The sequence below is a fragment of the Desarmillaria tabescens genome (assembly GCF_030435595.1).
Source record: "Desarmillaria tabescens strain CCBAS 213 chromosome Unknown EV420scaffold_96, whole genome shotgun sequence".
Taxonomy (NCBI): Eukaryota; Fungi; Basidiomycota; class Agaricomycetes; order Agaricales; family Physalacriaceae; genus Desarmillaria; species Desarmillaria tabescens.
In genome coordinates this window covers 129,549-142,481 of record NW_026848395.1, presented here as the reverse complement: position 1 = coordinate 142,481, position 12,933 = coordinate 129,549, and the positions used below count along the sequence as shown (strand labels likewise).

Here is a 12,933-nt window from a genome sequence, read left to right as displayed (position 1 = left end):
TCCAAGCTAAGACAAGCACCCATTCTTCTCTTGAATGTCTGAGTCTATTCCTTTTGAGAGTCTGGAAATGCGAAAACGAGCGCAAGAATAGATACGTCGTTTCGACGCAAAATGATATTGTGCCCAGTTCATGCTACTTTTGCCGTCGAAAAGTCGAGAAGACTTATGAACACCCGCAGATTCCAAAACTCGAACCAATCCCTACCCAACAGATCTCCGGTAGGCATTGACACAGCTGGTTCAACGCAGTCAAAACATGATTCTCACTCTCTCATTCACGCTTCTCATCGCATGTATGAACGATCCATCTAGATTTGCACGATCGCCGAAATACGAACTCTGAACTACAAAGGTTAAGTTTCACCGTGGCGGAGGATTGGGGACGACAATCTAGCCGTTCGTCTCGGCTCTAAAGTAAAATGGTCGAGTACTCAATGTGCGCAACTAACGATCAGCTACAACGACAGGACATCGTCTTTGCCCTTAAACCCGGTGTATTGACCTACAAACATACCATAACCGGTACGTGGATTAGCGTTCTTACTTTCTAACCGGGTAACAAGTCATTTCCTATTGTAGGCCCTTCATTGCGCATGAGATACACAGATGCAACACCATCGCTGATTCCTCGCCCTTGTATCCCAAGCCAAAATAAAAATACGACATCCTACTGCGCAAGTGTATACTCTGCTGTCGCATCATTGCCTTATAGTACATACAGGCCAAAGTAAATACCGTATTCTCGTCAATTCCATCTAAGTAAATATGATCTCAATGATCATGAACAAGCGTTGCTCATACGACTTCAGCCCTTTTTTCCTGGCTAATAAGGATTGCCCTATCCTCTTCTACACAGGTAACGCTGCCTTCCACTCCAGATATTGACAGATGCCTTACAGATAGTGGTTGCGCATGTGAACCGAGATCCGTCTTCCTCACAGAGGCAACGCGAAGGAGTATCAAAGTCGGAGCGATGCCCTATCCAAACTCGGTCAGAATGCCTCTTTTAAAATAACCCAATACTCACAGTTACAGAAGCCAGAACGACTTGCGGATAGTTGCTGTATGGACTATTCGTCGCAATGAATGGGATATAGACCGCCAGTACAACGGCATACAGCGCGGCAGATTCTACTATGATCTCCATAACTCGGTAGTACAGATTCGGCCCAAAACGTAGGGACGTCCTCGCTCGGGCAAGCCGGAATACGATGAGCGTTGTACATATAACCGTCGTGGAGAGCGTCATACTGTTGAACGCTATTCCCCAGTTGATGGAGCTGTTCCCCCAGGGAGTCGGTGACTTTCCCTGAGAATCTGTCGCTGGCGTCAGCTGCTCAATTAGAAAGAAAATGTCGAATACTGGGAGCAGTGAGTGATTCAATTTCACTTAGATTACATTCGAGTGACTTACTCGTTCCGCATAGCGTACACAAGGAAGGGAGTACGATCATCCTCCAGTTCCTATCCCAGATGATCCAGCACCTCCAAATCTAATTCGAATGCTGCTTTATTACCTTGGTCACCTGAAAGTCTGAGCGAGAACGTACAATGATGCAATCTGCCGTCAATATGTTGATGCCCCCGACGACGCTGCTGATCGTCGGGACCCAAAGTGGACCACCAGCGATGAGGGAGTCTGCGAGGGAATAGAACCTCGTTTCCTCTGTCTCTCCATTTGTGATGAACGCCCGCCTGGCATAGAACCACCTCACAGCCAAATGCACCGTAGCCAGGACATACATGAAAACCGAAATTCCAGCTAGGACCTTCGTCTGCCGAGAGGTGCTCGAAATTACTGATTTGACCTTTAGATCTCCATCACTCATCGGGTGACATTAAGGACGCACGTATTCGCCAGAGTACAACTCCAAGCAGGGCCGTATATATTCCTAGATCGCTTAGACGGTGGAAATTTTTGAAAAAGAAAAATCTCACCATGAGTTAGAGATTCGATGATAACTCCGTTGAACCAGGAGTCAGATGTCTGCAACGCAAGTACTTGAATTGAAGCAAAGCCTGGGTCAATCTGCGACATGGTGTGCTGGATTCCAGGTTACCAATAGCTCGCTATTGGGTTGTCTGGGAAAAGAGGGAGGTACTGGTTAAGTCAGGCAGATTTCCGGGGTTTATGAATGGGATACCACCCTGCGCAAGCATTGGTAAGACTACCATTGGTTCCATGCAGCTAATGTTAGTGCGCCTAATCGAGCTACAGAATACCTAAGATGCTGAGCGGAGCACTCCTATAGGAACATGATGAGACGTACGACATACCTTGTCTGTAGGAGAGATGCTTGATCGCTGGTACTATTGTCTATTTCGAGACAGATATGGATGATCGTGGCATGATTTGATCAAACACCCTTGCCCATCAACTCAATCATAGACGTCTCCCTCGGTGACATCGGCCCAATTTCCCTCTGTCTATCAATATATACTGGACTCTTGGAATCACCCATTGAACATGAAACTGATATGGTCATGGATTCAACCGAATATGAATCCAAAAGGCGCCTTACGTGACCAAACCGATGCATTACAAGTAAAGTCCTGGCGACTGCTATTAAGGATCGAAGTCCAAAGTGATGACCATCAACTGCCTATACAACTCAGCTGTAACTCATTCTACGTGACCACAAATTCCATAATCAATGCCAAAACATGTCAACGGATACCATGAATAATAATAAAAACCTGAACTGAAAAACTTCGACTCCAATGTCTGAATTGAAGGTGAATGATGAAACACTTTATCACAATTTGAAAACCAGGGTCATGGTGAATATAATATATGGAAGCATCCCCGAACAAACCGCAATTTGATTCCATAGCAATGATTATTTTTTCTGAAACACTATGGCCCACACTCGAGTGGTTCAGTATGGCAGAGTCAAAGCCATGGGCTAGAGAACTGCAAGTATGCATAACACCGCAGACTAACAGTACTGTCTACACTGTCTACATACCTGACACAGATATCTCGAGACAATTGGATATAGAGAAAGTACGGAATCAGGCATGGCTATTATCATCCTTCGTTAAAGTTATCATGTAGTGAGGTACCATGACAGTATGTTAAATTTATATATGGAAGCCACCGAGATGTAGCAAACATATAAAGCCACCGCTTGAAGATAAGAGCAGTTCATTATCACATAGACACGCAGGCACCACATCCTCTCTGTCCCACACAATAAACATCTTTGCATCCCTGGAGAATGCATTTCCACCACTCGATCACAATGTGGGCGATTGCCCTCATTATCTATGCCAATATCGTAAGTCCCTCATTCCTGTATAGTGCGACAAAGGAATCAACATTAGATAGATTGTCGGTGCCCTTCCAGTCCCAGAGCCATGCGGAGGGTATCCGTGCCTTGGTTTCGGCAACAGCGCGGCTTCGGATGTTGAAGCTTCTGAGTGAGTGAGGAATGTTCAAGGGTCGAAACGAAGGATGCGGATTGAATGAAATTTAAACTAGAGTATTAATGGCTGTTCTCATCCAGAATCATCCACTCTATTAATTACCTCCCCCGTACATTATCTTTCTGTTATGGTGATGATCTTACGGGTGTGAAATGTAGATGTTATGAATATCGGGTCGCGTCTCAACCGTTAATGATGCAACTCCTCACCCAGGACCTGGGGGGATCCAGTCCGCCTTCCGCTAGTCGATCCCGCAGAAAAACTGATAATCCTCTCCACAGTCAACATTGGCACGAGAAACACACAATTTATCGCCCAACGAGATAACTCGCAACCCCGGTAGACATCTCAACGCAGCACGTAGAAAAGAGATAACAAAAATGTCCTTTCCACCCACCCGGGACTCGCACATGCCGCCCATAAGAGGAGATTCGCGCACTCCGGCATCAGTCCTGTCAATTACATTCCATTCTCATCATTCTCCTTCCAGCAACCAAATTCCGCAGCTTTCCATCTCCATCCACGACGAAATAGCAAGACAATCACCGCCCCGCCCGTTTCTCAGCCGCAAGCCGGACCCTCACCAGCGCTCGAGTCTTTAGCTGACGTTCCACGTCATTTACTGGATTCGCTTGTCGAGACGCGTGCCTTCTCTCCTCTAGCAGCTTCCCCAATAAACGCGCCCTACCCTGCATGAGCGACTTTTCCTTCCCAGTGGTGACGGCACTTCATGATCCCGGCCCGGTGTTGAATTACCCAAGGATTGAGAGCCAGATGCATCGGCAGAGTTATCCCCCTCTTCTGATCATCATTTCTTGATGATAGCCGATTAAGCAAAGTCGGACTCGATGACGATGACTCTGAAGTCACACCCAAATGAGAACGTAAGGAGTCCAAGGCCGTACGGACGGGTTTCTTGGACTGCGGCCGTATGATTTCGGGGACGTTGGGGGGTGCCGGTGAAAGACGAGATGTATCTTCCCTAGACTTGCCCTTCACATCGGATTGAAGTCCAACATTACTCGGGGGTAGCACGAAACGGTTCGTCAGTAGCTTTGGATTTGCCCTTCCCGTCGGAAGGTCTAGGAGGTTCAATGAGATCGATAGTCGAGGCAGGTGTGTCCACTTCATCGAGTATAGTCACCCACACTGGGGAAGGAGACGACACTCTGCTCGCGCTAGGGTAATGGCGACCCGAAGGGGACCAGGATATCGACCGGACAGGAGATACGTCGTCTTCGCGCCATCTTGAATCTCAAGGTGATGTCGGTGCATCGTCGTGGTTGCAGGGGGTTGGTGACCTAAATCTGGATCTCCGGTGAGGATGCTCGTCTGCCTCTCGCTATCGCCTTGGTCTCGGTCTTGGCGGACAGCTTATATGGGGAGGCATATCATACTAGTCAAGCAGTTTTAGGTACAGGGAGATATATGAACGGAACTGTGATTGCTCACCTGGATGGCGCTATCGTACACAAACAAGTCCTTGAACGGCGACCTCACATACAAGTAAACCTCTACTCGCTTCAGTAAAGAATGATTCGCAGAAACGAACGGCTACTTACCATGTCCAAAATGCTCCGCCATAACCCTACCACCCGTATCAATGTCCAAAAACTCTGCTAGCAGCTTCACAGCAGACTCGGAGCGAATATCGATAGATTTCATGAGCGATATTGATATTGTGAATGTCGCGAAAACTATGCTCCCAGTTAGTCTCCCACACGACACAGATACCTTGTAAGATACGCACCTCCACGTCATGATCATCCCACACCCGTAACTCACGCCTCAGAAACATCGTCGACTTGCTCACCATCTCCTGGCTCATAGTAAACTGCGCCGGAGTGGGGTATGGCCGGTATTTTGTATACCCATTCGAGGCTACGTGCTACGAGGGAATCAGACTGCACAAGCATAACGACATTTAACGTACCTTGGCATAAAGCCCGTGCTCGTACACCCAACGCCGCATCTCTATCGACCTCTCCAGCTTATCTGCCTCGTCCTGATCTCGTCTGGCCCATTCCCTCCTACGCCTTCGTCTACGCACTTCAGGTTCCCGATTAGGTACAGCACATAACGGCAGTAATCCCGGTTTTGATAGAGGGGCCAAGTAATGCTTTTGATAATCATGCCGTGAGCGAATCCGATGGATAAGATACTCCCTGATCGTCTGAGCATACAACGGACACTTCCTCGATTGCTCTGAGGGATCAATATCTCAATCATCAGCCACAACTACACCGGAAAAGAAAACCCCGCACCAGTCCAAACAACGAGACAATCAAAACAAAACTCATGCGAGCAAGTGGGGATAACGGTCCGGTCAACGAGGGACTGCAGGCATATACTGCAGTCATCTTCCTCCTCGTCTTGGGCTTCTGGTGGTTGAGAGTGCAACTCGAGCTTGATGCGTTTGCGAGGAGGACTGGGAGAGCTCATGGACGGGAGCAAAAGGAAGGAACGACCTGCTGATGTCATCATTTAGGGGCCGATGACCAATCTCATTTACCGGTTCGGAACGGTGCCGGACTCAGGTTACTGCTCGCGCTGCTTTCTTGCTTGGCTCTGGTTCGATTTTTGCGCCTTTTGGATTTTCTGATAGCTTCTAAATTCGAAAATTTTAGGTTTAAGGCTACCTTCTAGCTAAACCTCGAGTGCTATTTCGAGGACCTAAATTTGCTCTTTGCCTCCACTGAAATCATTCACATGTGTTCTTACACTGGATTCCTGCTTTCTGACCCTTACATGCTCGTCTAATTCCTTATGTTGCTGTATCCTGAACGTTCTATCCCGTCCTTCCTATGATACCAATGCTCGACGAATCGCCAGTAACCTGCCTCGTACAGAATCTGTCCCGTTATCTGATTGCGATACTACTTAAATTTGGACCCAGAAACAAGCTTCTCTCCCACGACGTATTTATCTTGGAGGTGTTTATCTGGTCTGTCCAATTTCATTGAGACGGTCTCGGATGTCGACTTTTTCTCACAGAAATAGCAATAAGCGACTAATTAGTTCTCTCTCTCGCCAAAGAGGAAGTTCACAACAAGCCGGGAAATCATTCTTGAGCGTTCTGGGCCTTTTCAGACTCACAAAACGCGAAAACCACAACAATAAATTGATACATTACCCTAGCGCAGACTCACGAGCTCACATTGTCGAGAAACAACAGCACCGCAGACTCACAAAATACATTCCAGTCCACAAACTCCCTTTCCAGCAAGCCGGGCCTATGGATACATTCCCTCCAACGCACCCAACACGGACCCTCCCAATCCAATACACCACAATTCTGGATATTCATTACCTCAGTTTACGAGAGCGAATGAGAAAGGGCGCATTGGCATAATCCTGAAACTAGAGAGCGTGCTTGCCGCCTAGGAATACAATCCGAGGAATAAGTGAAAGCAAGGACAGGGACGTTGTCTCTACTCTGGAGAATCGATACGTAGAACGTCCAGTGAGATTGATTAGCGGGTCCACGTGAAGGACTAACATTCTTTACCGTAACAGTTGGCATACGTTGTCTCAAGCAAATGTCTACGATTGTATACCCGTGAACCAGCAAGACCGATGTAGAAAGGAATGATATATGTCGTACCCTTCATCGGACTTGACATAGAATATGAGATGAGCGAAGGAGCAGATGGGTGGAAGCTATAGCTAACAAAATGTATGTACCTTGCATATTCCTACCCTAAAGTGTCGAGGAACAAACGAAACCCCGAACATCAGAGGAAAATTAAAAACAAAGATTATTTCGCTGAGCCGAAAACCGAATGGGTTGAGTGTGTAAAACATGAGACCAGGGGGATACCTCAAAGGAAAGAAAGAAAAGACAAGTCAAAAGGCGACCACGGACCATTTCGAGAAAAGAGGGTATAACCATACGAGATATGCTATTGAATGCGTGTCCAACAGGGTCGTGTAGCAATGAGCAACTTCCGTGTTGATTACTGGTTTAGAACCTTGCATTGTATCAGTGAGGAAAGACACAATGAACAAGATACAACCCACTTCAGGGGAAACGGTTGACAATCGGCGGTTAATAATATTTGCACATCCTACGACCGATAAAACCAGAAAACGAACATAAAGTACCTGACTCACAGTCGGCTAGATTATTGAACAACCTGACCAGAAAGGTAGGAGAGGAACATCGAGCTCTGTCATAGTCTCCATTCCAGATGTGTAAATCCTGAACCGAGGCTTCTGAGTCTGTAGGAGCAGTTGAAGGATTTGGGTACCGATTCCGTGAAAAACAGTCCCCAACACAGTCGTTGAACAAGCCGTAGAGGACATTTGCTGGTACAAAGCCCGAAGCTACAACCAAAAACGCATCAGAATGGTATTTTGGAAAGCAATTTTTTGGCCTATCTTTGCGTGAGTGGACGTGCACGGTCCTTTGCTAATGTGCCATATTCGCTTGATCAAAGTGAAAGGAGAAGGTGGCGGCCTCCGGACCGATGTTCCGCGAAACCGGGTTTGCTTCGCATGACGCGTTTTCGGCTCTCTCTTTTCCTTCCTCTCGCTTCACGTTCCGGTAGCATCCTTTCCAGGTGTTCTTTTCGACTCGTGCATCCATGTTTGATGACGGTTTCAATCTGGTGGAGAATCGTGATGTACATACTTATGCGTTCCCTTGGGATTCATGGTACGCGAGGATCTACCTATTCTCGTGCTACTCCTGCGACCACGTCCAACCTCATATTCTTCTTGCATATATCCTCATCATTACTAGCAACGACGTAGCTACGATGTATCAGCACACGAGCATGATTCGCATTCCGTGGCACTCGCAGCCAAAGTCTCTTAGCATTGGAGTCGGTACTAGCCGAACATTTATAACTAACATCAGCACTTGACGGAAATTCATGACGGAGCTGGATTTGTTGTCGATGTGTGGTGAGTTAGTAGTGGATGTACGTCTCCATATTCTGATCTTCGGTGTCGTGGACTAATACTATTCGAGCAGCGTGGCACACAATGGCTCTCAAAGGCACTGTATGTGTTCCGACATGACACATTTCGCTTGCTGACGCGTGTTCATCACAATAGGCGATGATGGACATGTTAGGAGCGTCGAACACGCATATCAGTGACGGCGAAACGCGTCGGGGAAAGAATGTCAGGTTGCTAATGTCATTCGAAGTTCCAGATCAGTGATCTCAAGACTATGCGTCTCTGCGATTTTGGCGTACTACCAAACGTCCCATGGAGAAATGTTTTGAGGTATGTTATCCAAGTTCATTCTATACATCCTTGGCGAACTGCTCCTTCAGTTCATGAACCTCATTTTGTGCTGTCCATCAAGATGCAGATAATGTGTCAATTGTTTATGCACGGTCTTTCTTGATTTCTTTCATTTCCGCGGTTCTTGTTCCACTTCAGGTACCACTGCTATGCTATAGAACCACGAGAAATTTGTTCCTTTTGTTCTGCGTGTATCCTCCAGTTCGAATCGAACATTCCGCCTGAAAATACAAACACAGAAGAAACTCAAGGCAAGCCCAGGAGCCAGCTCACCTGTCGCGTATTTCCCTCCTTCTGTCAGGCTTGGGTTCTTAGTGGAGCTCAGAATTCGACGTTGTGGTGCTCCTCATGGGTGTCGAGGAAGTAGTGTGTCCATGAGCAAAGTAGACAAGATCCGTAAGTAAATTAATCTTCTAGCCTTCACGGAACGATAACGCGACATTAGATGCTTCCGTTCAGAGCCTACTTCCAATTAACTGACACCTTACAGGACCACAGGCCTACCATGCGGCTCATTAACTGACTTCTGATAAGACTATTGGAATAGTCCTTACCATTAGGCCAGTCCGCGGATCGCCAGGATGGTGGTGAGCAATCGAATCACAAATTGTGTAAGGATGGTCATGAGTAACTGACTTCTACTTCATAGAAGGACGCAAACCCCACCGCTCTCAATAGACCCCGGAGAAGTTTCGAATCCATCGCATCATCTGAGGTGTTACTGAAAGCTATATAACCCACTAAAAAATTGCATTGATCTCTCAGTTGCCTCTCATGCTTAAGAGTCTTTTCATCGTTACGTGCCTCTTCCTCTTAGGCATTCACGCCTTACCCACGGAGCTGTCCAACGCTACTGCAACATGGAATGCTACCGCAACAAAGATAGTGGAGCGTGCCGGACCCACCTTTACGCTTGACTATAGGACCTACCCTCAGTCATCCGAGAACATATGTCAGTCTACCTGCTTATTTCCCTATGTCTAACTCGATGTTAACTTGATCAATAGGTTTTTCCTGGTTCTGCACGTCTGCGCCGCCCCCTCCATTGACTTGATCTCTGATCCCCCCCTCCCGAAATAGGTAACAACGGGCCTCGCTCTGTAGCTCCTGACCGCACCAATGCAGCTGCCCATCGTGCTAGCAACAGTTGTGGTAACGTTAACCCAAACCGGTGCAGCACCCGCGTACGTCTCTTTCTGTCTTGCTATCTTACCCCAAAAACTAATATACATATCAGGTGGGCCATGCCAGTGGGTACCAGTGTGATGAATGGCCTTGGGCAAACTCCAACGCCGGAGGTGCCAATGCCGCTACGAGGTGCATTCCCACTGCGGATAATACTGGTGAGTGTTCGAGTTCCACTTCATGTTCGTGTTCTTCATCTGAGTAAACTACTTTTGTTTCTAGGATCTGGTTCGCAATGGGGGAATTTCATCAATGTACGTCTTATCCGTTGCTGGTAGTATGAGATTGATAATAACCCCCCCGCCCCCCACAATACAGAATAGAGGATCTCAAGCTGTTGGATACGTTTTACAAAATAACGTTGACGTGAGTTTTACCTTCCTTCCTTCCTCCACCTCCCCTTCTCCTCCCCCTCCCTTCTAAAGCTTACTTCTCACCTAGTTTGCCCAAATCGAGATAAGCAATGTCCCAAATACCGCGCAATTCTGCTTGGGAGTGCTTGGAAGTAAGTCGCTGTCGTTGTTTATTCCCCCCGGGTTCTGAATCATTTATTATCCTCTGTACAGCGACTATCACTGCGAATATGTGTAATCAGCTTGCCCGTGGTCAGCCGTATTTGCAAAGGATTGGTTGAGTGTAACTCTTACGAGAGATTTTGATGACTACAAGTTGATACTTGTGCTTGCTTCGGACGTCCGTCAATTTTCCTTCATATCCTCATATAATCCTGGTCGTCTTTTTTGTAATTACGAGTTTGGATTGAATAATAAATAAGAAATGTCTCTTTGTCTTGCTCTAATACGCGACAATTCAAACCTTATAGCAACTAGAAGGTTGTCGGGGTATGAAGATCAAGATCATGGTGTTCTCGAACCTATGCTTTGCCCCGAATCCTGTGTCCGATATCAATCAATATTACAAGGTATGTTTGCAGACGTCCTCCTGACACGTACACCACTGCAGTGAATAGAAAGGAACCATTTATCGTCGCCCCAAGAGCGAAAACTCATCGCTACTCTAAATGGACGGCGGAATTTTTCCTTCCCTTTTGTGGACCTGGGACCAGCTAAATCGATCTGGACGTTGTATCATTTTCATTGCGTTTTCCTAACCTAATACATTGTTTTATTCCGTACCTACCACCAAGGAAGCGTGACCATGTTTCTCGTTGCTCGTCTCTTCCTCGCTCCTCACTATCAAAATGTAGTTCGATGTTCAGGTTGATGGTACCCTTGACGTGTGATGGCTGAGGGTGTGGTTTTGGCTCTGTCCTACCAAGTGAGCGGATAATCCAATGATAAACGGAAAACATCTAAATCACGGTTAGTCTGAGTAGTATTGGATGGTATAAACAGTCAAACACTTCTGTCTTGAGGGAGAGACCGCTACAGAAGACATTCGCTAGTATGACTCCGCTTGCACATTTTCGTCATCCTTTCAGAGAGGAAACAGGTCAGAATGCTATAATGGAGAGTAATGTTTTGGTCTACCTTTGCGTGAGTGGGCGGGCATGTTCCTTTGCTAATACGCCGTATTCGCCTGATCAACATGAAAAGGAGAAGGGGTTCCGGACCGTTGTTCCGGAAAACGGCAAGGCCCGTTCTCGGCTCTTGATTGCTCTCTTGATCTCCACGCCTGCCTTCCTTGGGGCCTATTCAATCTCTGGTAGCCTTTCTCTCCAATCGTTCCATTACCTTGAGATTTGAAATTCGGGCGTGATTTTTGACAACGGCTTCAATACAGACCGATCCGTTGCATGCATGCATGATCCCTTGGGGTTCGACGTGTGCAGTCTATTTTTACGTTGCTTCTCGTTAGCTAACTTCTTCGCACGCGTAGATTCTCTTCCTATGAATTCACATCCTCTTTCTTCTTTTTCTGCTTTTCGTCGGTGTAAATGGACCAGACTCCTCCTCGAGCCAAAATATTACAAATTTTATCCCTCAATTCTTACGGCCTGGCGGGTGGCTCATTGTAGCGACCACCATTCCTTCCTCACAGATTTGTCTTCCTTTATTGGCTTACGCATCCCTCATGATATATTTATTGAATAATTTGCTCCTGCTCGATGCCTTTCACAAATCGGGGTCCATCCAAAACGGCCATCTTCGAGAGTTGTGGAGAAATAACAGTTCTCTATCTCGACCTACCCTCGAGAAGAAAGGATCAGAACCTACCGGCAAGAGAACTGTCGTCAACTCTACCTCAATCCCAGGCCTCCGTTCTGTTCGAATCGCGGTTCCGGAACCTGGCGACGACTGGCGAGCTTGACTCCGAGCAGATGACGAAGAATGATTCCGAGTCCAAGATTTGGCCTATGCAAAACTGGACCTCCAATCTTTGTGGTCGTGCCGTTTGGTAATTCTCCGAGGATACTCCTTTGCTAACCAACAATATCTGATTCTGATACTCAAGTAGCGTCATCCTTGTCTTCGTGAGTCCAAGAATGAACCGGCGCTAGAACTAGAACATGTCAAGCCTCCAACATCACCAGTTTTCATGGATTCTTTGTTTCGGGGTTGAGCGTGACGACGACGACGAGACGGATTGTCAACTTTCCCGGAATTCTCCAATAGGTAGGTAGGTAGTCACCTTCCATGGTTTCATGTAGACACTCACTGAACCGGGTTCTATAGGGCTTCCTGCTACAGACAATGAGACCGGAAAATGCACAAGATCCTACACTCTTTCTGTATCATCTCGATCCCTATCACAAATTGGGAGTCGGCCTATCCAGACCAGCCATCGTGAGACTTGCGTGGAGAAAGAACAGTTCTCCCATCTCGACGTACCCTCGAGAAAAAAGGATCTGACCCTGCCACACAAAAACAAATCACCGTGAACTCCAGCTCTCCGTTCGAATCGCACGATGTCTCTACCCCCCACTAGCAACGACCAGGACTGAATGGTACTTACTTATTGACGTGTTTATGTTTGACAATACATACATGTAAATGGCGACCCCTTGAGGTAATCATAGAATGCAAGTCCAGGTCCAAACAGCACCACTCACATCACTAGGCTAGCGAGCATGTCATGGCCGTGGGTTCAAGAATATCCGAA

The 12,933-nt window shown here is 47.0% G+C and overlaps 3 protein-coding genes across 3 annotated transcripts; 1 reads left to right on the top strand and 2 right to left on the bottom strand.

Annotated features, from left to right (window-relative positions):
• Positions 1–795: 795 nt before the first annotated feature.
• Positions 796–2,038, bottom strand: EV420DRAFT_1736145 (uncharacterized protein; the record flags this gene model as incomplete). The annotated part of the gene is made up of 6 exons (XM_060480032.1): positions 796–978; positions 1,028–1,362; positions 1,415–1,493; positions 1,551–1,798; positions 1,851–1,892; positions 1,939–2,038. The coding sequence occupies 6 exons, from the start codon at positions 2,036–2,038 to the stop codon at positions 796–798; spliced, it is 987 nt and encodes a 328-aa protein (XP_060322988.1).
• A 2,733-nt stretch (positions 2,039–4,771) lies between these two features.
• EV420DRAFT_1279970 (uncharacterized protein) lies at positions 4,772–5,871 on the bottom strand (the record flags this gene model as incomplete). Its single annotated transcript, XM_060468182.1, has 6 exons — positions 4,772–4,825; positions 4,882–4,946; positions 4,992–5,126; positions 5,176–5,317; positions 5,363–5,634; positions 5,694–5,871. The coding sequence occupies 6 exons, from the start codon at positions 5,869–5,871 to the stop codon at positions 4,772–4,774; spliced, it is 846 nt and encodes a 281-aa protein (XP_060322987.1).
• A 3,265-nt stretch (positions 5,872–9,136) lies between these two features.
• EV420DRAFT_1316460 (endo-exonuclease) lies at positions 9,137–10,504 on the top strand (the record flags this gene model as incomplete). The annotated part of the gene is made up of 8 exons (XM_060468688.1): positions 9,137–9,272; positions 9,335–9,637; positions 9,766–9,869; positions 9,923–10,028; positions 10,093–10,124; positions 10,189–10,236; positions 10,312–10,375; positions 10,437–10,504. The coding sequence occupies exons 2-8, from the start codon at positions 9,460–9,462 to the stop codon at positions 10,502–10,504; spliced, it is 600 nt and encodes a 199-aa protein (XP_060322986.1). The 5' UTR covers positions 9,137–9,272; positions 9,335–9,459.
• Between the last annotated feature and the right edge of the window lie 2,429 nt (positions 10,505–12,933).